Source organism: Parasteatoda tepidariorum, chromosome 1, assembly GCF_982258835.1.
Source record: "Parasteatoda tepidariorum strain Cologne lab strain chromosome 1, Ptep-v5.0, whole genome shotgun sequence".
NCBI classification, from domain to species: Eukaryota; Metazoa; Arthropoda; class Arachnida; order Araneae; family Theridiidae; genus Parasteatoda; species Parasteatoda tepidariorum.
This window is the reverse complement of record NC_141755.1, coordinates 88,368,277-88,394,427: the sequence shown is the minus strand read 5'-3', so window position 1 is coordinate 88,394,427 and position 26,151 is coordinate 88,368,277. Positions and strand designations below refer to the sequence as shown.

General features: G+C 31.0%; 1 protein-coding gene across 1 annotated transcript; it reads left to right on the top strand.

Annotated features, from left to right (window-relative positions):
* Nucleotides 1-788: 788 nt before the first annotated feature.
* On the top strand, nt 789-23,813 carry LOC107440451 (uncharacterized). Its single transcript, XM_043047152.3, has 5 exons — nt 789-1,108; nt 15,790-16,016; nt 18,605-18,748; nt 20,565-22,079; nt 23,357-23,813. The coding sequence occupies exons 1-5, from the start codon at nt 1,071-1,073 to the stop codon at nt 23,506-23,508; spliced, it is 2,076 nt and encodes a 691-aa protein (XP_042903086.2). The 5' UTR covers nt 789-1,070; the 3' UTR covers nt 23,509-23,813.
* The last annotated feature ends 2,338 nt before the right edge of the window (nt 23,814-26,151 follow it).

Below are 26,151 nucleotides of genomic sequence, written 5' to 3'. Positions count from 1 at the left end.
TTAAAATCGATTACAAAATTCCACCCGAACAGACATACCCGAAGGCAAGTTGATATAAACGTGGTAAAATAACGATAATATCATGCACAGAATTTAGTATGCATCTTAATTGGAGCATATTCGAAGTTATGAAATTAAAAAATTAAATACAGATCAAATATACACGTGGCCACAACAAATATTTGCATGTGATCACAAGTATGAGTAAATTACAGTTTGTTAATTTTTTTTAATTTATTTTATAAAAAAAAAAAAAATCAATTCGTGCCTTTCTTGAATTTTTTCTACCCCTAAATTGAGAGTTCTATTGCTATTCCTGCTTTCATCTGAAAATTTTTGGTTAAAAAACTATATTTTTTAGTACCCTTTTAATATTATAAAAGAGCTTTTTAAAACAATTTTATTCAAAATTTAAAAATGCAATAAAATGTTATCCAAAATTCAAAAACAAATCTGCATTTCGACTCTTAACTATGGTCTATTTTCTAGCGTTGTTCCGATGAAAAAATGAATAAAATCTCCGCAAAAAAAACAACCACTTTGCAACAACAACAATAATTATTCTTATATAGGGTTTTGAGAGCATGAGTTCGGTTTGTTTAGTGAGCTATCTCCGGTCTATATAAATAGACGTAAATACAGTTTGTTTCATTTTTATTGGCTATTAAAAACAGTGAAATTTCGAGCTTATTTTTATATTTCTTCGTCGAAATTAATATGTATAATAAAATTTTATTTATATAGATACTATCATGTGTATAAATATTTATGATAGCACTATTTATTTTATTGTTGGGAAGTATACTTTCATTCTTCTTTTGGCGCGATAAAGGAAGATTCTTGGCGATCTTCTCTCTCATTGTAGCCAACGAGTTTTTTCCTTCGAGCATTGTTGGTCATTGTGTCTTTAGTTCAGTCAAGTGTCGGACGGAGAAGTTACCTTAACTTTGACTTGTCATCGGGTGTAACTGAGTTCCTCTTTTTTTTATTAATCAACAATTTGTAATGCTGACGGGACGGAAAGTTGTCTATTTATTTTGTAACGAAATATTTATTGTTCCTAATTAGCTATGGAAGAAAAGAAATGCCTGCAATCAGAGTCCGAAAAGTAAGCGAATTATTTGTTCTTCAGCAATTTAGTGAATGAAAAATGTTAAAACTGTATGAATTCATACAGGTGATTGCTATGCAAGTTAATTATTTTCACCGTCAAGTGTTAAAAATTTAATTTAGTAAAATTCTGTATAATAAAGGTAGTTTAGAAATTAGTATAAAAAAATGCATGTTTTCAAAACTGCCGTTTTTAATATCTTAATTTGATTCAAATTAGTTCAAATAAGTTTACAACGAATTTTAACGCAGTATGCGTATTCTTTTGCAAGAAAACCTTTATTATTATAGTATATATTTTGAGCAATTTAAAAGCTAACGGAAAATTACTTGTCTATATAATTACAAGAGTTATTTAGAGTTGAAATTGTTATCAATCTATGTTAAAGTATTTAAGAACTTTATCTTATTTTTCGGGAAGAAATTTAATCAAATTCCTTATTTTTACCTCTAGGAATAAGTTTTTCTAGTTAAGTTATTTTCTGCAATTCTTTAACTTTTTTACTTTTAAATTTCTAAATATTTTTTCCAAATCACTTGATAGAGTTAATGTAAGTGAAACTGGTTTGTTTTGCGGCGAAACAATACAAGTCAGTAAACTTTTTCTCGTCGAAGGAGTTCAGAAGGTTCATAAAGGAGTTAAAAAAATGAGCTTAGTTTTCGTAGTTGTGCATTTTCAGAATAATAGATTTAAATTTAGATTGTTATATTAAATGAATCGTAGGAAGACACTTTTTTGACTAAAATTCTAATTTTGTTCTACTTAGGTAATTACTTTTGAAATGTAGAATGCCTTTTTTTTTTAATTAAATATTTTCTTGAAATTAAATTTGTTGTAAATAATTAATTTGAGAAAGTGTAGAAGACTTTTCTTTTTTATTCTTGCGTTTCGAATATTTACTGGTGGTAAGTTAATTATCAAAATCTGTGTAATTTGATATTAACACAAGGGTAAAGTACGTTGATACTTTTTTTAGTGAAAAATCCAAAATTCCACAAATTACTATTAAAACTAATCCAAAATCTCATACTATTAATGATACTAATTATAATAGTTTTTTAAGAAATTTATAAAATTTTTTTTTATAAAATGTAGAAATGAGTTTTTAAATTTTCACCTAAAAAGGGAAAAGAATAAATTGAAAACAAATTGATGCATAATATAGCATATAGTGCACCACTAAAAATGAAATAAATTCATCCAAGCTGCATAAAAAGCCTATAGGTGCAACAGGTCCGGTTTAGAAGTTAAATGGTGAAGTTTAGAAAATGTTCTAGTTGTACGAAATGTTAATATGAACTTTCATAAATTTCTCGGAAACTTTTTCTGAAAAAAAAATTTTTTTTTTCTTTAATTTTTCTTACTTTTATTTAACTAAATAAATTTAATAATGAAAGTATTACAAATATTTGTATGATTGCTTGATAAGGAATTCTTATTTTTACTTACTAGATTAGACAAAGCACTTTTCATAGCACAAATTATACTAAATTATATAGTTTTTTATAAAACATATAAATACTGAATTATTAGTTATCAACAAAATTAAATGACGAAACTATATTCTGAGCTATGTATACCTAGAATTGTTAATTTTTTAAATCGCCATTTTATAGTGCTTTATGATAATATCTGATAAATATCTAATTCTCGCACATTCTTTTTCTAAATTACAGATTACTTGTAGCTCATAAATGCACGTGCAAGGTATTTTTTTTTTACTGAGAAGGGATAATTTATTAAATGAAATGCTAATTTTATTGAATTGTAACTTTTTTGTTGTTGCATAAAATAAATATTTTTCCCAACGAATAATTCGAATTTTACGAATATATAATTTATGCATAATTTACGAATATATTACTTGTTGGTGCCTCTCTCGGCTTTGTCTTCGTTTATCTTTTAATTTGGCGAAAAGAAGAGCTCTTGTAGTTTTTTGTTTTGATATCGTCGGATGTCCTTAAAATGGCGTCATTCATCGTTTCATTAAATTGTTAAATAGTTTTCGTTTGTTCTTAATCATTAGTAATACAGTCCGCATATCGACCCCCTCAACATTACTAATATTTAATTACGAATATTTTCGAACGAATAATTTTCCTCAATTATAGTTTTGATAAAAAAATTTTTCCTTTGAAATATTCACAGGAAAACTGCAACGCTTTCCGCATATTAAACAATCGGGTTCTTGCACTTCAAGAAGACCTCCCATACCCAAACATGTGACCTATGACGTCAGCGCCAGCAAATCTTTATCAGCAAAATAGCGTATTAAAGTTGAGCTAAGTTTCTCTACATAAGTTAGAAAGTTAATTAACGATAAGTTAATTAAATACAGAGCCGTATGGCACATAGAATTAGTTGAAATATAATTCTTGTCCTCTAATTCTTTTACTTAGATTTATTATTTGTCTGTGCTGCCATCTAGTGTGGCAGAAACTAGACGTCCAAATTAACATGACCAACGGTATCTCACCCATTGTGGTGGTCCTGAAGGAGCGGATACCACTTCAGGAGAACGCACTAGGTGTGCTCATCGGGAAGACTGATTGTGCAGCTCATAGGAAATAAAAAATGATTTGTTTACGTATTTTATTGTAACTGTTATATATTTTTGTTTTGTGTACCTGACAACTTCGATGCATTAGTTTATGCTCCACTTGGCTTCGTGACTATGTTAAGTCTCTGCGTAAACATATAGTGAAAGAATTGAAATCTTTTTCCAAGAATATAGAATGTGTCACTTAAGAGAATTTATACTTGACGGGCTTGGCTTACTCGACATAGTGGAAAGAACTAACGTAAACAAACGCCACGTTTCAACAACCAATCAGGATCGAGATACCCACACTACGTCACTTGCAGGTATCCCATTTCCCCCGCTAAAATTTATAATTTGTAGAATATATTTAATTTGTAGAATAAAATTTAACGAATAACGCAGTAGAGAAAATTTTAGATCACTGACCTCCCCTCCTAACATCTTTTCTAGTTCTGAGAGTTAAACTTACATTTGAATCGAAATAAGCATGAAGTATAAAATTTAAGTTTCTAAATTTTCATTTTAATGCATAAAAGAATATATTTTAAGATCTGGTATGCTTCCAAATGTTGTTTTTAATAGACAAGTATTAGATGAACTTTTGGTCATTTCTGTGACATTGGTTGTTATATGAAGTTTTGTTATTGGTATATCGTTAAAAATTTAAATTGTTAAATATGAACGAATATCAAAAACCCGATCAGTGTCTTGCTTCGTTTACTGATGAAATAAAATGCTTTAACCCCAAAGAAGTTATAAGGTGCCCGATGGTCAATTTCGATGTATGTATTTTCATACAAAAAAAGGCGAAAAAAGTGAATGGCAGACTTTAATTTCTAACGATTGTTTTCTGGGAATAATGAAAATGTAAAAAAATTAATGTTTCATTGCTATTAAAAAGCAAAGTATTCACAAATGTTTTACAAACCATAATATTTTATAAATGTTACTAATGTAATATTGATTGGTTTTTTTACTAATTATTCTGCTTTTTAGGCAATGTTTTGAGAATTGTAGTTTCATTTCATTTTTTCAGCGTGATTAGAAAGTTTTTTTTAGAAAATAGTGAAGCCAAACTATTTAAAAATTATTACCCAGTTAAATAAAAATAGGCTAGTCCTAGAATCTCAAAAAATGTGCAGTATTTGTTTTAACCTTATTTGTCTCAGATTCCATTTAATCAAAATCGATTTTTAAATAAAAATCACTTTGATTCGGCAAGGGAGAATGGTCGCCATAGTGATTTTTGTAGCAATCTCTGGGAAGATTTTACATAAGGTCACTTACCTGAGGATTATTCCACCGACCTTCAAGAGCTTTTATTTTGTTCTTTTTGATATTTTTTCATCGATTCAAAATTGCCAGTTATTTACGTTTAAAGTGTATTTGAACTAAGTCCTAAACTACAAGTTTTGATGCCAAAAGTTTCAAATTTCAAGAGAAAAAAATCATTTTTATTAAACTATTCTAAAGGAGTAAAAAAAATTCAATTTTTTTAATTGAGTCAATTGTTTTCCAAATAAAAAAAAAAAAAAACAAATTACATCGATGATTTAAGCGTACTTGAAATGCACCCTTCCCCCTTGTGACTACTTCACTTTCTTTGAAAGTTTTTTAAAATTTAACCTTAAAATTCTAATGGAATTTCCAAAGCACTTATGAGTTCTCTGACTGCTTTTATAGTTTTTGTGTTAAGTGATAAATCCAAATTGTTAATAACGCGTTTTCAGATCTGCGTGCTACCATTTTGTTAAAAAAAATTGTTTTCTTTGATTACAATCCTACGTGCAACAGAAGCTACACGTTCTATTTACATGATTAGAGAAATCAAATGAAATTTGAAGTTTAACTTCTCTAATTAGGAAATCCAATTAGGGAAATTTTGCTTTGAGTCACACATTTGTTTAGTTTTTAGACATTTCTTTTTAAATATTTTTAAAAAGTAAGCTTTTTAATGTTATGAAATTTTCGTTTCAGAAATTTTCTTAGACCAAAAAAGCATTGTTTTTTTAAAAAAAAATTCTTTGTCTAATTATTTATTTTCGTGGCAGAATAATCAAACAAAAAATTTAAATATTGTTTTATTTGCATGGTTTATTTGCTAATCATTTATAGTCCGTGTTGGACTTCGTGATAAAGTTTGTCGCTGACATTAAAATCAACCTTACACTACTATTTGGGATTTTGGTAAAAATTAGTACTTTTTAAGTTTTCCATTTTATAACGTATACGGTGAAATTGAACTAGTTTCAAAATCTTAAGATAAATTTTTATTTTTGAAACAAAACATGCTAATTACAGATTGTGAATTGCTTGCTTTTTAAAAAAAAAATTTTTTTCAGTAAAGTTGCAGTAAAGTCTTAATAATGTAATGAAATGTAAGGAATGCAACGATAACTTTGTGATTTATTGTATTACGGTAACAGTAAATCATGAAGAACTTCCAGAGAACTTTTGTGATGCCTTCTTTGTAGTCGTTGAATGCTTATATTTTATAATCGTCGAACAACCGACCGAAAGTTGGGTATACGACTACTAATGTTAGACTACGTAATTTTGAACTCAATATAGAAGACAAGGGAACTAACTTCTGGATCAAGTGTTGGGTGAAATTTGCCTTCGTAGAGTACTCTTTGATGGAACTTGCCAGTATTTGAGTTACATAGTGGAAAATTACGGAAACCTCCCACGGTTTAGCCTGACGGGGGGACTGGACTCTAACCCATCACCACCACGCAAAATACCACTGAGGATATTTCCTGTCAGCACTGTGGGCGGTGCAAGCTGGATACGGAATTCGTGTCAACCAGCCATCGCTGGGATTCGAACCCGGTTCATCTCATTGGAAGGCGAAAGCTCTATTCCCTGAGCCATCCATCGCTGCTCTCATAGTAACGTTATGAAAAATTTAACTTTATGCAATATTTTTGTCTTTAAAAATATTCTTTCAGTCGAATTACTTAAAAGAAAAGCTTACTCGACTTTGGCATACATAATCTTTGGTATATAATTGAGGAGCTGATAAAAATTAGCGGCGTTACCTTAACAGAATAGGCTAAAATACTGTGTCAATATGTAGATATTTTTAGCTTATTCTCGTATCCTAAATTCTTGGTTTTATGATCAGGGGTCTGTCCAGGCATTTTGTGAAAGGTCCGTTTTTCGTGAAATTGTGAAAAAATTACTCACATTTTTTCAATCAGGGTCCGCTTTTATGAATTTGTGCAAATAGGGTCCGTTATTGCAAAAAAAAAACTTTTTCAAGGAGTTTTTAAATTGTAAAGACATACATGATAATGCTCAACACTGTAAAATTATAATTAAAAAAATTAAATTTTAAAAAATAAACAACAATTGCTGCTTCTAAATTAGAGATGCAACATACAAATATTTGGTATTTAGCCTATACTGCTGAACGCAGAATATTCATTTCGGACGAATAATGGAAGAATCGTCTGCCGAAGACAAAACTTAATTCGTTTACATCCATCTTTCTTGTTTTCTGCCCTGGAAAGGGTTTATTCGATTGATAAAATAATAATGAAGATAAACAAATTTGTGAAGGGTCCGATTAAAAGAAAAATCATTTTGTGAAGGGTCCGTTTTTAAGTTAAAATATTTTGTGAAGGGTCCGTTTTTATGGAAAGATATTTTGTGAAGGGTCCGTTAACGGACCCAAATTTCTTCTAAACAGACCCCTGATGGTGCATTATAAAAATATATAAGCTCAGGTCACTTTAGCGAAGATTCGAATCTTTAATTTTAGGATTTTCAATTTACTTTAGCATGACAAACGAATATCAATCTACCCAATAATTTATTGACCCTTTATCGGTAATTTATCCCTCTGTGGGTAGCCATGAATTTTTAATTTACCCATTAAAACTCTAATTAACCTCTTCAAATATTTTTTTATGCCTGAAAACAAGCGTCGAACTAGCGTCTTATCTTTTATAATGGTTCATAAAACTCTAAGTTATTACAATTTTAAGTTAGGGGTCATTTTATTGATACTCAAATACGTACGTATACCTAAATATTCGTACATAATATAAAAAAGTACATTTAAAAGTATTACGCTTAACATGAACATAGCTGGGAAATAAGGATTGAAAGATAACATAAAATTCAGCGTATTAAAGGAATGGGTGCAAATTTCAGTAAGCATACTTTGTTTTAATAATGGTCATATGTGTAAACAATTGTTCACGGTAATAAATAGATGCGAAAATTGACAAGATGCCAAATGGTTTTCTTTTGATCATAAAAATCAGAAAGGCAGTCTCATAATTTAATCATATTTTCCTCCTTATATTTTGATAGAAGGTTATGAAAGTAAATTTTCCTTTCTCTCTAGCTAAGTTTTTTAGTTCTGGACTATAAATATGATAAGTGGTCGGAAGTAACGCGCTACTACTGTAGTCGCTACTTAGTGTTGTGCGCTATTTTTTTTTAATAAGTAGTGTAGGGAGTAGTGCGACACAAAAAAAGCAGTAGTTTACAGCGAATCCTGGCAACTACTCTCAATGTTAAATAAAGTTCGAACGCAAAAGATTTTTTGAATTTGATTGGTACAAATCCTTCTCGGGCCTGTTTGCGTACTCAATAAGAATGCCTCTGTTCCGAGCGTTAATAAGATCTGTGTCTGATGCTCGGAAAAATCGTTGGAAAATCGGTCGAGTTGTTCCTGAGAAATCAAATTTAAATATCTGACTTTTTTTTAAATTTTATTTCACAGGAACTAAAAAGTACGTTTTTGTGCCTGATATTCGTAACTTAAAATATCATCTGCATTAATTAGCATATTTACTGTCATCTCCTCCAACCATTAATAAGATTCTAGTCCTAGAACGTGAAAATCCGATCATTAGATCAAATTTATGTAGGGTGGTCCGTTTCTGGTTTTGCACACTGTTCTTTGATATAAAAAAGCATTGTTCACTTAAACCACACATATAAAGTTAAACCAAGAGCATACAGTTAAGAGGTTAAAAGAACAAAATCGTGAAAAGTGCTTTAGAATAAGGAAACTTTTACATGTAAAAATGAATTAAAACTTAATATCTCATATTTAACCAGGACAATTTTTTTCCAAAATAATTTTGAATTTTGGTGAAGCCAGCTAAGTTTCTTTTCTAAAAGTAGCGAAATAATAACTACATAGTTTATTGACGCTACATTAAAAAAAAAGTACTTGTACTTAACTACAAAAAATGTAGTTTTTCCGACCACTGAATATGATCTTCTCTATCCGCAGATCTTTGTGCTTTGAACCTAAAAGCTGTAACTGTAACAAATTGAGTTCAATTAGAATTTGGGAACAGTCTAAAACTAAACTCGCACATTTTTGCCGCTAGTAGCCTTCACCTTAGTAGTAGTTAAAATCGTAGTATAATAAATTCAAATTTATAACTATTTTTTTTAAAGAAATTTTCGCAAAGAAACACCCCAGGAGATTTTCTTCTTTCAAAGTTCGAAATTTTTAAATTTATATAGAGAATTTTGTAATTTATATTCTTAATAAAATAATTAGCACTTAGAGTAAATTTTCGAAGAAAAAAAAAACGAAGCAAAATTTAAAATTTAATGCAGTAAGTAGATCCTAAAAATGTATTTTTATTAATTTTTTTGCTAAAGAAGTATTTACAAAATTCTAAGTTTTGCGGCTTTTTCCTCAAATCACTCTTGCATAAAAACCAACCAACAAAATAAAGCATCCTTTTTCTATGTGCTTTTTTTTTCTGCGGCTCTCGAATTGACTTAGTGTCTTAATAATAGCTTTATCTAATTAACTTTTTCAGAAAACTTTCTTTAGCTAAAATATTTTCAAAGAAAACATAGTTCAAGAATTTAATAGAAAATAAATCTTGTACTTTATATATTCTTTAAACCTTGCACTGCTATAATTTTATTAAAGATTAAACGTTCAGAACTACAAATGATTTTAAATTCGGAAACATTTATACATCGTCTTAATTTTCAAACTGAATTATATTGTTTTCATTATATTTGTTCAAGAATAAAGTTATCAGTTGGTATAAATACTAAAATCCTTGCAGCTCCTGAGAGCCTAATTTTTTCTTTTGCCCCTTTCCGAAAAAGGATGCGCACTTATTTTTTTTTTAGTTTAAGGCCTTAAAATATTCTAATTTTAACACACGCGCAGGCACAAGTTTAAAAAATTGATATTTCGAGTTTAGGGACCATCCATTAATTATGCATGCTTCAGGCATATGTAGCCTTACCTAAAGCCCTGGATACCAAGTATCCAGGATACCCTGGATACTAAGTATCTTGGGCTTTAGCCACATAATTCACTGTTTCAAACTTTTTTCAGTCAATTTATGACAAAGAAAAATATTTTAAATTATGAAAGAGATTCAGAGATCATACTCTTATATTTTATCATACGCTCAGAGGTCATAGAAAATTTAGTAACAAAGTAAAATGAAATTTAGCAGTTTCACAATTGTTGATTGGCCTCTTTGATCAGACTTCCGAAAAAAAGTGATTGAATCAACATAACATAGAATTTTTAAATGGTGAATAGTGGGGGCCGTCTTCTAAATTACTTTTTTTTCTTTTCAAAAATGTTAAGTGGCATATTTACTGTTTCTTTTCGAGATCATTGAAACCCTTTTTTTAAAATTATTTGATATAGGAAGTCTTGGACTTGAATTACGAGTTGTTTTTAAACAAGGGTATGAGATGCACTAATTGAACCTGGTAACTTTTTACTGAAATTTTTTTTTTATAAATTGATTTTATACTATTATGCAGGGTTTGTAGTTGTCCTGATATTTCTCATAAAAAATGACCTTAGTTTAGAACCCTTAGCAACTCAGCTGGGTTTACCAGTAGACTGGATTACTGATGGATTTTACCAGTTTTTTCTGGTCAACAGGTTTAAAAAAAATTCTCCTGGTTTTTGTACATTTTAGAAAATTAACGAAAAGTGAGTGTTTCCTAAAAATAAAAATACAGAAATCCCTATTGAAATAAAAGTTTTACACAATTCATTGCCTGTTTGAATATTTAACACATTGAATGCCATGTGGGTCACCGGTGACCGGCACAGTTTGTTCGTAGCCCCATGGGGGTCACCGGTTACCGGTGAAGCCAAGATTATTAGAAACACATAATTCGAGTAAATTTTTAATGCTTTTAATTTTTTTATATTATCATTACTAAAATGGTTTGAAGAAATTAATGCGATATAGAACACACAAAAGTAGTTTTATTTATATACACAGAGATGCCAACTTGCTCCGAACAGCGGATAAATATTTTCAAGTGGTAGTTTATTAATTGTGATTCTTGGTTTAATAAATTGAATTGAGTAGATTTTTGTCCACCACTATTTCTAAACAATTCGTAGGCTTACATAATTCGCCACTTTTTTCAGATATGTCATGCTAAACCTTTTCAAAAACTAGCAAAATCTGTAATATTTGCAAATTTAGTTTGTAGTTATTTACCGTTTGGCCAGACGGGCAAGTCATGTAAAATTAGCGCGGCATTCAACGTGTTAAATGAGTATTACTTAAACATTATGAAGCGAGCTTCATTTATAGTAATCAACTTAAGGCTTTTTTCTTTTGTGTTCTAAAATTTTCTTTCAGTTTATTTTTATTCAGAACTCCCTTTTTAAATCAATTAAAATGTTTTAACTCGCAATATTGAATTACTTGTCTGTTAATTAAAATTATGAGTTAGCAAAAGAAAAGTTTCTAATTAAAGTTAATTATCAATCATAAATGAAAAGTATCGCAGACGATTTATAGTTATTAGTTTAATGAAGTTTTTATATTTCGATGCCGAAAAAATTCCTAAAATTCTTTATATGGAATGTTTAGTATATTATGTAACAATTATCATGAAATTTATATTTTATAAAATCTATTAGTTTTAGTCTGATAGTTTTTTTTTATGTGTTTAGAACTTACAATTTCCATGAACAAACGACTTTAAGAATGATTTGATTTTTTTTTTCGTTACTTTCCTTTCGAAAAGAAATAAAAAAAGCTATCTCAATGTCAAAACTAGTGAAAGTTAATAATTAAAAAAGTGAAACCCGAAACGTTTTCCTGATGAAAAGGAGTTAATATAAAACTGAATCGCTTCTTTGTCTTCCCCTTTTCTTCAAGGAATCAGTATTATTGGAACAAAAATTCTCTTAAATGAAACCACCCTTTTTTCTGAATCTGTTTCTATTTTTGCTATACACTTTTTTTTTTATAAGTCAGTAACATGCATTTGACCCTAAGTACAACAGGTATTTCACATAGGCTAAGGAGCAAATTTTTTAGGGAAATCAAACCGTCTACATTACAATTTACTTCCCACCCCCCTTAAAACAATCCAAAACAGGGGTTTCCAACTTTCATGATGCCGGGGTGGCTATTAAAAACACCAGCCGCAACTTCATCAAAAAAAATTTCTTTTTGTTGACTTACTAGGAATTATAGCAACAAAAAAAAAATTCTCAAGCATCTGAACTTTTTTTCTTTTCCGCCCATGCGATATTCAATTATAAGAATTTAAATAAAACATGATATTCATTACCTTTATGCGTTTTAAAATTTACAAATGTAAATTTCGTCCAAAATGTATAGTTTCAAAAAGTTAAATCGGAGAATTTCTTCGAAAAAATTTCTGATATGCACATGCTAAATATTCACAAAATATTATATTCACAAAATACAAAAAAAAAAAAAAAACTAAAAAAGAAAAAAGCAACATGCACGATTATTTTGTATTTGAATAAATATTTTCTTGGCTGCAAAACCTGAGACATAAATTTTTTTGCACCGTTGGTATGTTAAATTTCACAGAAACTAAGAAATTTAGTTTTTTCTTTTTAGCGAAAGAAAAGTATTTTAAACCCATAAATTTTTTACGAAAATTCTCCGCAAAAAAATGACAACTAATATATTTCAGTTCACGCACCACAAAAAAACGCTTCGCGGGCTGTCGGTTGGTAACGGCATTCATCAAAAAATAAATAAATATTTAAGCTATATATTTTTATATCAAAATATTCATTTTTAATCCTATAACAGAATAGATAAGCTAAAAAAATTTTTTAAAAAAATCTACGTACTTTGGAATTTTTTTCTCAAAATTTCTTGATACAAAATTTGATAATACACTGTAAACATATTATGAGAAAAAAATACCAGTTAATAACCCTACTGCTTCAAATAGACTTTGAAGGAGTGTGAAAGGGAAGAATGGCACTATATCAGAAAAAAATCTGAATTCATCAGCCTGTTTTTTTCTTTCTATTTTTTGGCATATTAGGGTAATTTCTTTTTAGTATAGCCTCAAATTTTAGAAGTATACATTTTCCACCAATAAAATATAATGCAGATTTTAATTCCATGCTTTTTCAATCAAAAGGTAGAATTTTATATAACATTATTTGCATTTTTTTTTAAAAAAGAATGTTAATTACTCAGGGCTAAAGAGAATAGAAGGGCTGGTTCACTCCTTTGAAGTATCTCTTGCCGCGCCGATCCTCCGACGTCACTCTAGTGACGTCACTTTGGCGCAAAGCTCGCACTTTTACTTCAAGAACGGAACATTCGGCCTTACTAGCTCTAACTAATATTGGAGCATTTCTTTTTGCGAGATATTCTAAGACATTTGTTATTTACTATAATGACTTTCCTCAGTTTTTGCAGTGAATTTACAAGAATTTAAAATTATTATCGAAATGCCAGTTTGCGCGATTGCAACTTGAAATTTTTTTTATAGAAAACTAAAAGGAAAAATAATTTTCCGCGTGTTCCCTAAAGTAAATGAACAACTATGTAAAGAATGGATTCCGAAATGACACAGTTAATATAAAACCGCAATACGTTTATTCTGTCGTAAAGAACTTTTATAAAAATTCATTATCTAAATAGAAACCGCCTCGCTACTTCATAAAGAAAGGCGGTGAAAAGAATTAAAAAATAGATAAAGTCAAAGAAAATTAAAATGTAAGTAAAAAGTATAAATAAAATATATAGTATATAGTTGAAATTCTCCTAATTTCATAACATATTTTTTTTGTAGTTATTCTAAATATTTATGATTTTTTTAAAAAATTATATTCTCTTCAATTTAAATATCTATATATTATATCATCGTAAATTTAAATGTCTATAAACAATTGTAAAATTTCTGATGTCATTATGAACCTAAATTATTATTTTGTTTCAGTAATTAGCGTTTAAGGTTGATGTTTCCTAATGATTAAGTATGAACAAATTGCTATTAACGACATATTTTAAAATCAGGGATTCTAAATTTAACTTATCTTTATAAAAGAATATGTAGATAAAAAAAGTGTCGATATACGCCTTCATTTTTCTTAATAGTTAAAGTTAAAACTGAACTTTTTAAAATAAAGTATTTATCGTGTCATTTTCACCAACTAGTAAAACATTTTTATAAGTTTAAAATGGTATTTTTTTAATACAAGTATAATGACCAAGAAAGTTTTTTTTGAACTATGTTTATGAACGGAAATAATGTGTTAATTACGTAAAGTTTGAAGGATAATAGCCAGAAAAAGTCTAACTTATTTTTACAAGAGAAAGATGCAAAGTTATCATATCTTTGCTCGCGATCTCCGAGATCTGTAGACACAGTGACGTCATGAGGAGGGAAATCGTAGCTTCAGCTCTAAGAGCGGAGTGAACTAGCCCTTGTATTCTCTTTAGCCCTGTAATTACTTCAGTTATGCAAGTCTATATTAAGACAGCATTAAATGTTTACTTTGATCTTATCAGAGAAACTAATATATACGGATAATATTGTGAAGCCATTGTTCAGTTTTAATCAAATATTATAGATAATCAAATCTAAAATAAAATACCATGGAATTTCAATGATAGTCTAAAATAAGTTTTTATTAAATTGATTATATTTTAAGATTTTGGATACCTAATTAAACTGAAACACACAATTTGGGAAAAACCAAACTATCCCTTCAGTCTTTCTTGGTATACAACAATATTCTGTCTTTCTAGTGTTAAAATGTTGGCAAATTTACCAAAAGTTATGAAAACTTGAGTCTTTAATTGTTGATAAAATATTTCGCAAAACGTGTAGTTAAAATTACAACTAAATGGTCTGTAACAAAACTACCTAAATTTTTCCCTATTACTGTGTGACAAAACTTTGTTTTAAATAAGGTGAATTTGAAATAAAAAAGTAGTACATTTAATTACTATTTTGCAATAAAATTTGACTTTTATTATAATTAAGTACAGCAAATTGCACTTTAAGTTTGCCGTTCGTCCTTTTTGAGATTAATCTGATATATGCATACTGTTCCGAAAAAAATATCTTTTCTTTTGAAGTGTCCTGATTTTTGCTTTGTTCCTTTACGAGGACTGCATACGTTGATTAATTCCATTAAGTTATTTCATTACACATTGGCCCCGGATAGCCTGGTTGGTAGGACGCTGGTCTCATGTTCTTGTGAGTTCGAATCCCTCCTGGTGAAAAATCCGTGCATTAATTGGTGGCGAAAGCACTTTAAATCTGTCAAGATCACAGTCTTCCAAGTTCCCATAACAAATACCTCTGGGGGTACTGAATTGGAGAGAGATCAGAACGATCTATCTGGTTTCGTTTAAGATTACGATCTGTGGATGAAGAATGCAGTAGGAATGTGTCCCCCCTGTAAAACTAGTTGTGACGTTGTGTGTGACTGAAGTCGTATTCGTGGCCGTAGATGATGCCACTAAAACAAGAAGCGTATCATCTGCCTTAAAAATTGCTTGGATTCCTACAGTAGGCTTGTTAGAATTGTTATAATTTGTCTACGGTAAGAACTTCCCTTGCCACAAAGTCTGAAGCCGTCTGCTGCTGTGGAAACAAGAATAGCGCATTTCAGGGAGGGTAGCTTCATTCTAGGGACAATAGACCGAAGAAAAAGATTCCCTTTCTCTCGCCGACTAGAGTCAAAATTTGTCCTAAACAATGATCCCACACCCCTGCTTGAAGTAGTTCTACCTCGTTACCATAGTCACCGCCACGGGTCCAGATGAATGGCTAGGGGAGTTCTTGCTTTAGACAACCTATAAGTGGTATTTGTAACACTTATACATAATCTGATGAACCATTTTTTTTAATACAGGGTAATAGCTGTTTCAAAGACTATTCCGCCAAAGAAGAGAGTAGCCAAACCTGATGATGGATTTGCCTGGGTAGTAGCCATTGCTGCCTGTGCTATTAACTTGATTATGGCAGGACTGGGCCGGATGTCCGGCATCTTGTTTGTGGCATTTATTGAAATCTTTGGAGTTGATAGAAAAAGTGCATCCATGCCATTCAGTGTGAGATCATCAGCAAGGAACTTATTTGGTCAGTATTTCCTCATATTAAAAAGAAATCATAGCTTACCTCATGTTAACAGTTATTCAGAATTGGCTCATTATCTAGCTTTCTCTACACCAGCGTTTATTAAATTTATTCGGTTATGGAATCCTACATATTATAGTGGAACCCCCCACTTATAAAATTCTTTAATGTGTTAAAAATTGTTAATAAAGACTAAAAATTATTTTGAAAATATTTTATGAGAAAAATTTTATCATTTTATTTATAGTCTTAAATTTAAATTATGACAGACAGCTGAATTCGCTTTTTTAAAACTGCATCTAGTTCAATATTTGTTTAAGTACATGCATAAAAATGAATAAAATAAACTGAGTTATGGTTTTGGTTAAAATGAAAAATAACTGTTATAAATTGTAGTTTTTAAAGAAACATACTTCTTAATTGTCATGTTTTAAATTGAAAAGTTCAATGCGAAACGCTTATACAATTTTTTATAAATGCATATCCTTTATCCAATTTATTAAATCTATACATATAATGAAATAAAGAATCTGTAACCTTAGGGAAGAGGGGACATCTGTCACCGGCGTCAACCTTAGAAAGTCGCCAAGTTCCTAAAAAGTAATTAAAAATAAATTTTAGACTAAAATTCCTTTATCTTTTTTAAATATCCAAACTTTCATTTGAAATTTATAGGCCCGATAACTTTGACATTTTTATACGCTTTACCTAAAAATTGAACAAAATGTCTGTTAATATTGTAATTTATTTTACACGTGGTGTTTTTTTTTTAATTTCCACAAATTGGTGGTATATTGAATGGAGAAAGTCTTCAGAAAAAAACTTATTATTCAGTAAAAAGCAATGAAAACTATGAAAAGCACCTAAGTGTAACAAACTACATTTGTAACTGTTAACTTTTAAAACAAATCTAATAAAAATTAAAGAAGGTTATGAAAGTTTGATTACCTAAAAATATCTATGGAAAAGTTGCAAAATTTTATTAGATATAAAATTTTATTTGAGAAAAAATTTAAGTCTTAACATTATCTAAAAGTTAGTGACTCCGAACCCCCCCCCCCCTAAAAAAGTATTAGGTCAAACATATTGTAAAAAGAGAAAAAAAAAAAGGTTTGTCCCCGGTTGCTATAAACCCAAATTACCACTGTCAGGTTCATGCCTAAAAAAATATTTATAAACTATATGGTTCAATTACTAAGTATAAACAATTTAGAATTATAAGATGTCATCATCCGAAGATCGGTAATTTGAAATAATGTATCGTATGTTTCTTTGAATTTCTACCTTTATATAATATGAAATATCGCGCTCGATGGGCTTGATCTCAAAATTTCGCTTCTCGAATTAAATTTTTGTGCTCGGACCAACAAAAGTGACTAAGTTCATCTCTATAAGCTGAACATAATTGTATTGCCTTGCAATACTTGAATGTTATTCCTCGTGATATCACGGAGGTGAAAATATCTCACCAATTTGGCTTTTTATTTATTATTAAAGTTAATTATCTTAAGCATTTGTCTATTTTTTATTTTGCTAATTCCTTTTAAACAATATCAAGTTCAAGTAAAACTTTTTTTCGAATTTAATGCACTTAAACTGACTTTTATTACTTTCAATGGCGAAACAGCTCCGGAAAATAGCCTGTAGATATCAATAGCGATGAAGCTGATAAATTTAAAGGATAAAGATTCAAAACTTACGCATTTTAACCCTTAACGCACTGCCTGGTTGATAAAACGATAGCAATTTTTTCGATTTAGTTTTCAGACTATGGAAATTATTAAATACAGACATTTTGTGATCTTAATTGTCTCACGGTGTTTTAGGAGTGCGCCTTACAACTAGTTTACTCGAACAACTAGTTAACAAGATGACAAATATTTGTAATTTTGAATCAGTCATCTAACGATAAAATTTTAAATCTAAGTTTTAAGGAATTTTTTACTTTTCTTCAAGAACAACTTTTTTCTTACAACAGCTATAAGTAAAAGTGCTATAAACTTAATAAAGCTTTAATCACACGCTATTCACATTTCTAAAAAGAATAGACTTGTTAAAAGCAATTATTTCAAATACGTAAAGCTTGTTTAAACAAAATCTGCACTCCAGTTTGATGTTTTTCTATTTCATTGAAAATCAGTATTTGCTTGCATATTTTCTGAATGTAAATAATTTCAAGCGTCAAGTTCCTTATCAAATATTAAAGATTTTTAAACGCAGGTTTAAAATATTAAACGTTTGAAAAATAGCTGATCTTTATACGTAATTTTTCATTTCTGTCATTGAGGGTGAGGGATAAAAATGAACAGAACTCAAAATATTCATTTTTAAATCTCGTACTATCTGACCATCACGAGAAATACTCCAGACATTACTTTATTACTTTAGTTTACAAGTCAAACGGAAGTGTAGGGGTATGGTTATCTCTGGTGTTGGTTGGGAGAGTAATCTCTTCAATTCTTCACCTTAAGAAATGGTTTTATTGATTCCGAATTAAGACATCCTCAGGTTTTCAGTCGGGAGGAGTTCTCGTTGTAAGTGGATAGTATGTTGATAATCCTTGCTTTGACTATAGCGCGTGTATTTTGTAGGTCCTGTGGTTGGAATCCTTGGACAAAAGTATGGTTCACGGAAAGTGATCGTGGTTGGTGGTATCGTCGGTACTCTAAGCTCTGCAGCATGTTTCTTCGCTCCTGACATTGTGTGGATTACAGTCCTCTGGGGTGGTGTGAACGGTATGTATCGACCCTTCTCAAATTCTTTTACTATATCTTTCGTGTATTATGTTCTAGCACAAGTTTGTTTTGGAGGGATTCGAAAACAAAGCAAATACGAATTCGGAGATGCGGACGAGAACCTGATTGCAGAGTTTTTCGCGATAAATATATTTCTCCTATCGAGTTCTCGATCGCATCTACAAATTTTCAAACACGAATTTTTCGCATTCAGAGTAAAGGGCAATTTATGAATGCGGCCGATTTGAGAAAATAGTTTCTGCGATTTCTTTTCCCTATAAGTATTTCGGTGAATGCGAAGAGATGTAAGAAACTTCAATATTGAAATTTAATACTTAAGTATTCGATTCTTTTCAATTTCAAACTTTGGGGCATTTTAAAGTATTGATGCATCTTATATAAGGAGGAAACAGACTATTTCTCTTCATGTGTCAAATTAAGCTTATATTTTTTAAATTGGACGTACAATGACGCATAAAAACTTGTATAATTGGCAAAGGCGCCGGCGGAATAATACAAAAGGGGGTGCAACCCTCTAACAAACTACCCTCCCCCCAAAGAAAAAATTTAAAATATTCTGTTATTACATTTTGTTTTGTTATTACATATACTTCCACCTGTTAATTTTTTTCAAGATACATTTTTTCCTTGTTAACAAGATATTTAAAAAAGAATTTCGAATTTCCTGTACTTGCAAATTTTGCCACGAGAAACTGTACTGATGGCGCTGGCATAGCTATTGACTTTGAAACACAAATAACTACAGTTTGGGCACACTTAACATTGGTATTTATTGTGTTGATGAAGTTTTACAGCTGTGAGAAGTCAGTTTGTGTTATACACCTTTGTTAAACGAAATAACTAATAGAAAATATAATATTGCTTTTATTTTATTAAATGAAATTCAAAAATATAGCTTAGATATCTGCCAAGTTCATGCTCAGTGTGCATAAGAAAAAAATCAAAGATGACTCAGAATTCATTGAAAAAGTTATTAACAGATTTGGACAGCAAACAAGACAATTGCAATTCTTATTTGTTTAAACAATTTTTTAATTGTTATGAATCAATAATTACTTAATTATTTGTTTTTGAATGAAAATATTTTTAATAAAAAATTTTTTATAACAAAATTGTTTTTCTGTATCCGGGCCAGGGGGTGCAAGTGCACCCTCTTGCACCCCGCTGCCGGCGCCCTTGATAATTGGATACCTGTAAGTGACTGTATCGTAGATAAACCATGGCGTTTGTTTCAGAAGCCAATCAAGTTCGATACACATGCAAGGCGTCGCATACAGTAAATTAAGTATGATTTAAATCACGTAGGCATAATCACTTCTAGAGTCACAAGTACCAAATTGTTCAATTGACTTAAAAGCAAATAAGGTTTTTGCTTGTAAAAATACTGAAGCGATAATCCTATTCCATCCTAGAACGCAAACAAATCTTCGTACTAAAGTAGCACCCATTATCGATAGCTTTCGAAAAATCGCTAAGACGAAATCGGACAACATTGTTTCTTGCGGATGCAAAGTAGATCGATCTTGTTAAAATGCTGTGTCGATCGATATCTCTCAGCATTTACAACTGACATGATGTAAGTATTGATTAATGTATCTAATGTATCATTACTCAGTATCACATCAGTATCAGTAGTTACATAATGATATCGTAATTATTGTGTAAAAATGTCAGATATCGCAAAATTGATGTAGATTTTGTAAAAATACTGTGTTGATCGATATCTCATAACTGACATGATTTAAGTGTTGATAATTGTATGTAATGTTGTAATGTATCATTATTTTGATTTCAGGTCTGGGTTCAGCCCTTACTGTTACTTTACCTCAGGTTGTCATAAGTCAGTACTTCGTGAAATATCGCACGACTGCAGTTGGAATAGCCTTTTCTGGTGGCTGTATCGGTTCTTTTATGTTCCCGGTATTGCTGGAATATCTTCTGCAGAACTTTGGCATCCAAGGGACTTTTCTCATAATGGGAGCGATCATCATGCACACAATTCCAGCTGCACTTATTTTGAAGAAACCACCCTGGTTGAAAAGCGACGCACAAAAAACTGAAAAGAGTCCTAATGGTAGTTTGTCATCAATGGAAAAACTGGAAGACGGCAACGGAACTGTTGATGTTAAGTCCCCAACTGAGTTAGTTCCAAAGATGGACTACTTGAGCACTGATCGAATGAGCGTTACGTCTGTTAATGAGTGCGCCTCTAAAAGGTCATCTTTAAGGACTACTTCTGACGACGCATTCCCCGATGTTAGCTACTTGAGACAAAACAGTGAACTTGTAGTTAAAGTAGTCAGTCTAAATATTTCGGGCGATTGCCTCAGTATTTCAGAAAACGAGAATAACGATATCATGGAGGAAATTATATCGATGTGCGAATCTAGACGTAATGAACAAATATCGTTATTCCGGAAAAACCTTAAATATTTCGGGGACGACGTTTTTGACGCGAGGGAAGATTTTGACTCCGCGAAAAAAAGCATCGAGGCTCAACGAAAATGCAAGAGCTGCAAATTGAAACCGAATGTCAGGTTGTGTAGACCCCATTCGGATTCGGATCTTTCTCTGTTGGGGAACGAAGCTCCCGAAAATAAAACTCTGAACAAATTACTGCAGCTCCAGGAAATTGATAAACAAAAAATTGCAGAACTTTTTCCCGGGGAGGAAGCTAAAGTTATCCGGATCTTGACGGAATTCCGCCTGCTTAACTTAGCTCGTCCAAAAACCGAAGAAAAAGTTCACAAGGAACAATTACCATCTGAAAAACAAAATGTCGATATCAAAGTAAAAACAGACGAAAAAGAAACTCGTGCCAATTCATTCATGGACCACATCAAAACAGCGTTTAGTCTCTACGCGAATCCCCTATTTCTCATGGTGTGTTTGTGTCGCGCAGTTCACTTCATTGCCTTCATACCTGCCATGACTACCGTGGTGGATTTTACCATGGATAAAGGACTCCATGAAGATGATGGTAAATATGCTATTGCCGCCATATCCATGGGTGATCTGCTTGGGCGATTATGTCTTGGATGGATCACGGATCGTGGTTATATGACTCTTCCCAAGTATATGATGGTATTTATGGTTGTACAAGGTTTCAGCACTGCTTCCTTGCCGATGATGAATACGAAAGCGACTATATTTGCCAACTTGGCTCTGTTTGGCATGCTTCAGGGGTCTCTGTTTGTTAGGCACCCTGTGTTAATTGCAAAGTATATGAACAACGATGAACAATCCATAGCAATGGGCTGTGTGAATTTCTTCTCTGGTCTATTAGGATTTGGACTCCCTATGTATATTGGTGAGTTGAATCTTTTGAATTCTCGTTTTAATTTACATTTAGATTACTGAGTAGACTGATTTAGAGTTCGTTCTCTATTTGGATGCGTGTAATTGCACACTCTAACAAAGAGGCAGAAAGTACTTAATAAAAATGTGTTTTAAAATAACGAAATGAACACTGTAATATTGTTAATTATGCAGCTACTTGTTTTTGCGTTTGACCAAGTTTGATCAAGTTCGTTTGGCGCAGCATAGTTAATTCTTGTGCCATCAAAGCATGCACTCAAATTCTCTTCTTCCTAATAAAACTATTTTGAAACGTCAGCGTTTTAACTCTTATTGCAGCGCGATTTGATCCGATGAGGCCAACGGTAATAATTTTGTTTCAGCCGGGAACATTCATGAATACAAGAAACAATGAATACATAATATATTGTAGGTATGCAAAATAACAGCCTTTAATACATATTTATTAAGCTCCCTTTTCGAAATAAACAAATTATGCGCATTAAGGGTCTTAATATTTAAGAGCAAAAAACAAAAGTATTTGTCGCATTATCATAGGAATGAAAAACATCAACATCAGTTCGATTGCTTAATGAAACATGGTGTTTCTAATAATCTTCTTTAGTTTCCTGTTCCCCTCAAGCAATTAAACAGGTTTCGATTTTTTGTCCCGACTTTCTTAAAAGTTATTTCGAAAAATTTTTTCCCCCTCGTTTAAATATTTGCGTCACCTAATGTGCAGGATTTTTTTTGACGAAGATTCTGAAACAAAAGGTTAAGAGCTGTCTTTGCAAGACACGATGATTGTATTAAAAAATTAAACATTGATTATAAAGTAGCGTTTGGGATTACATTTGCAGCAAAAATGTAAATGCTATTGTACACTTTCCAGTTTAGGAAATAAAATTTAAGCGATTTTAAAAAATGGCTAATAAGCGAATGGTATCAATGAAACTGTTAAGATTTGTCTATTAACACTAGATTGCCCAAGAAAGTCATTTTGACTGCTTTTTAATTTCGATTAGAAAAACAATGATGTATATAATGACACAATTTCTTAGAATTTTTAAACTTTTTGTACAACATAAAATTTTTTATTGTTAATATATACTAATTGTTAATATATACTAATTGTTATATAACTGTAAATATAAAAAATATTAAATTAATTTTAAACAAATTTCTTTACACATTAATTATTTTTTCACAATGCAGTCATTTTGACTGCTTTTGGGCATTATAGGTGCATACTAAGTTTGTCTTTCTAGTGTAAAAAAGTTGTTTTTTCAGGTTACTTCCGAGACACAATTGGATCATACGACTATATATTCTATTTGAACGGCATGCTTGGTGCTTGCGTAGGAATTCTCTGGGCATTCGAACCCTTCTTCGTTCGATGCGTGAAGAACACAAAGACAATTCAGAAGACGTCTGGTGTCTGATTTACGTCCTTTGTCTGGTTATTTGTATTTTAAGACGTACAAAAAGAATTGTAAATATTTACTTAAATTTTATATTTCATAATGCGTATGTCGTCATTTTATTGTACTTAACAAGTATTTAGACTTGAGCTGTAATGGCTGCTGTGCAGTTCTATAGAAATGTGTATGTTTTTTCTTGACAAGCGAGTAACTGTATCAGCTAAGCTGATTTATATGTATAAACTGTGATAATGTAATAAGTATTACAACTAGTGTATTTTAATTTTAGTGAAGTATCTGTGATAATAAAGTATTTTTAATGTGAATTCTGTTCGATTTCTGCTTTTCGGTGTGCAATCATAGCTGATAGTTTATCTCTCTTTTTCTGATATTTTTTCGACAATTCTCTCAAGCAAATCAATATTGTATTATCTTAAAAAAATATTTGTTTATTAAATCTATATATCGACAAGTTCAATAACGGTGTGTTCAAAATTATAACAATCTCATTAAAATTTTAAAAATTAAACTCCAATAAACATTTGACATTGTGTTACTTAGCTCCTTATAATGGATAATGCAATTGAGATTTATTTTGCGACGAAACGAGGTTAACTGTTAAAAGGCAAATATTTACGCAGAAAACAAAACTATTAAATATTTTCTCCAACATGCGTGTTGAGCATAGAATTCTATTTTGAATTTTAGTAATCGTAAACCAGATTGTATATTAAGAAATGTAATAAAATAAGTTTCTAAAATTTAAGTATTAAGTGTATTTTTTTCCGTACCCGGCTCTCGCCGACCTCAGTGCTGACGTAAAATATCCTCAGTGGTAGAAGGATCATGGGTTAAGAGTCTCTTTGTTGTCAGGCTAACCGAGGAAGGTTTTCGTAGGTTTCCTCTCCATGTAACGTAAATTAGGTAATGCAAAATTTCTCCCAATACTTTATCTAGGAGTTCCCTTGTCTTCTGGATTAGGTGCAAAATTACAAGGATACGGAGTTGAACGTTGGTAGTAGTTAACTCAAAATTGGACCTGTTGTTCAACGGCTGTTATAAAATTAAAAAAAAAAAAATTAAATGTATTGAATAGATATCAAATGTTTCTGAAGCAAACTAAATGTTTAAGTAGATTATTTTAGGAAGCGTAGTTTATAAAAGTTTAATCTTTAATTTATATATCGGATTCTTGTGTAGCAGAAAGGACAGTTAGATTCACTTCCTATATCAATTCAGTTAAAGAACTATTAATCATAGTATTAAGTATGAGTGACTTTAATACTATCAACGATACTGTACAATTATGATGCATGTAACTTTTAACTTTAAGATCTTAACTTGTATAATATTTTACACTGACACCGATGTATTTCATTAAATGAAATTTGATACAATTTACAATGCATATGTGTTTTAAATATTTTGTTCAATATTTTTTAATGTTTTTAAACTCATCCCCTGTGAAGATTTTAAATTGCTTTCTTGAACATAAGTTCAACTGGAAGTCCTATTCTGATATTTGAATTTTTTTTACTCATCCATGGAGGGAAAAATACGGAAAGCTGAATATTTATAAATGAACATTCTGATAAAATTTTATTGATGCTGCTTTTTTACGTCAAAGATGACGCAGCCGCATAGTTTTGTCTGTAAATAAGCAACTTTTCTCATTTTATTTAAATTTCGAATTTTTTTGGAGTCTATTTTGGCGTTTTTTACGCAATCCTGAAAGATCAACAAAAAATTCGTGTTTTCTTGCAACGTTTGGAAGCAGTGAGGTCAAATATTTTTCTTTATTAAAAGGAGGAGGGATTATTTTGTTGAGTGGGCTATATTTCCAGAATATTCTGTTTCCACTTTCCAATCGGGTTTCGAAGAGATTTGCCGTTCATCAAACTATTTGTTATTGGGGTTGTGGGGTAATGAAAAATTATGTCTACATCTTAGCTGGTCCCGCAGTGGACTGATCGTTAAGACACGGTCCCCAGCAGATCACCGATGTCAAGCATCACTGGCTGCGGTCAGTGTGCGGGTGGGTGACCACTTGGATCAGCCTGCGTAGGGACCGAGTGTGTGCGGTATTGGTCCTCGTTAAACTGTTCGACCGTAAAGTGCTCGACTTCGCGTGCAGGTCGTCGGGCTACCGAAACGGGGGTGCCATCCCCTCCGCAGAGGATCAAAATTGTGATGGCATGTCTTCGGATCATCCTCAGGGATGTTTCCCAGACCGTCGTTAATAGCCCATTGTGCAGCTCTAGTGCAACGTAAATGAACAACAACAACAACATCTTAGCTGCGAATTAATTATTTTTTAATACAGTGGGTGATCGGTTAACGAACGTAATCCGTTCTAAGATTATGTTCGCTATCCGAATTGTTCGTTAACCGATCATCGATTCACCATAAACTTCTATGTGAAATCGATTAATTCGTTCTGGAGACCCAAAAAATTAAATTTTAAAAATTGTCTAATTTCTTAGTAAGTTTTTTAAAAAATAATATATGCATATAGTCTTGCATATAATCAGTCTTTTTCATAACATGTCCAATGTCAATTGCTTTTCTCTCTTTTTCAAGATTTTCGGGAAGTAATTAATAGCATTGTCGTTGTAAAGATCCCCAACCCAACTGACATCAGCTTGGTTTGGTTGCCATTCTAAA

Coding starts and splice junctions, on each gene's coding strand:
- LOC107440451 (XM_043047152.3), top strand. CDS start 1,071: ATGGAAGAAAAGAAATGCCTGCAATCAGAGTCCGAAAA. Junction 1,109..15,789: donor CTGCAATCAGAGTCCGAAAA/GTAAGCGAATTA, acceptor TTTTTAATACAG/GGTAATAGCTGTTTCAAAGA. Junction 18,749..20,564: donor CCTCTGGGGTGGTGTGAACG/GTATGTATCGAC, acceptor TTTTGATTTCAG/GTCTGGGTTCAGCCCTTACT.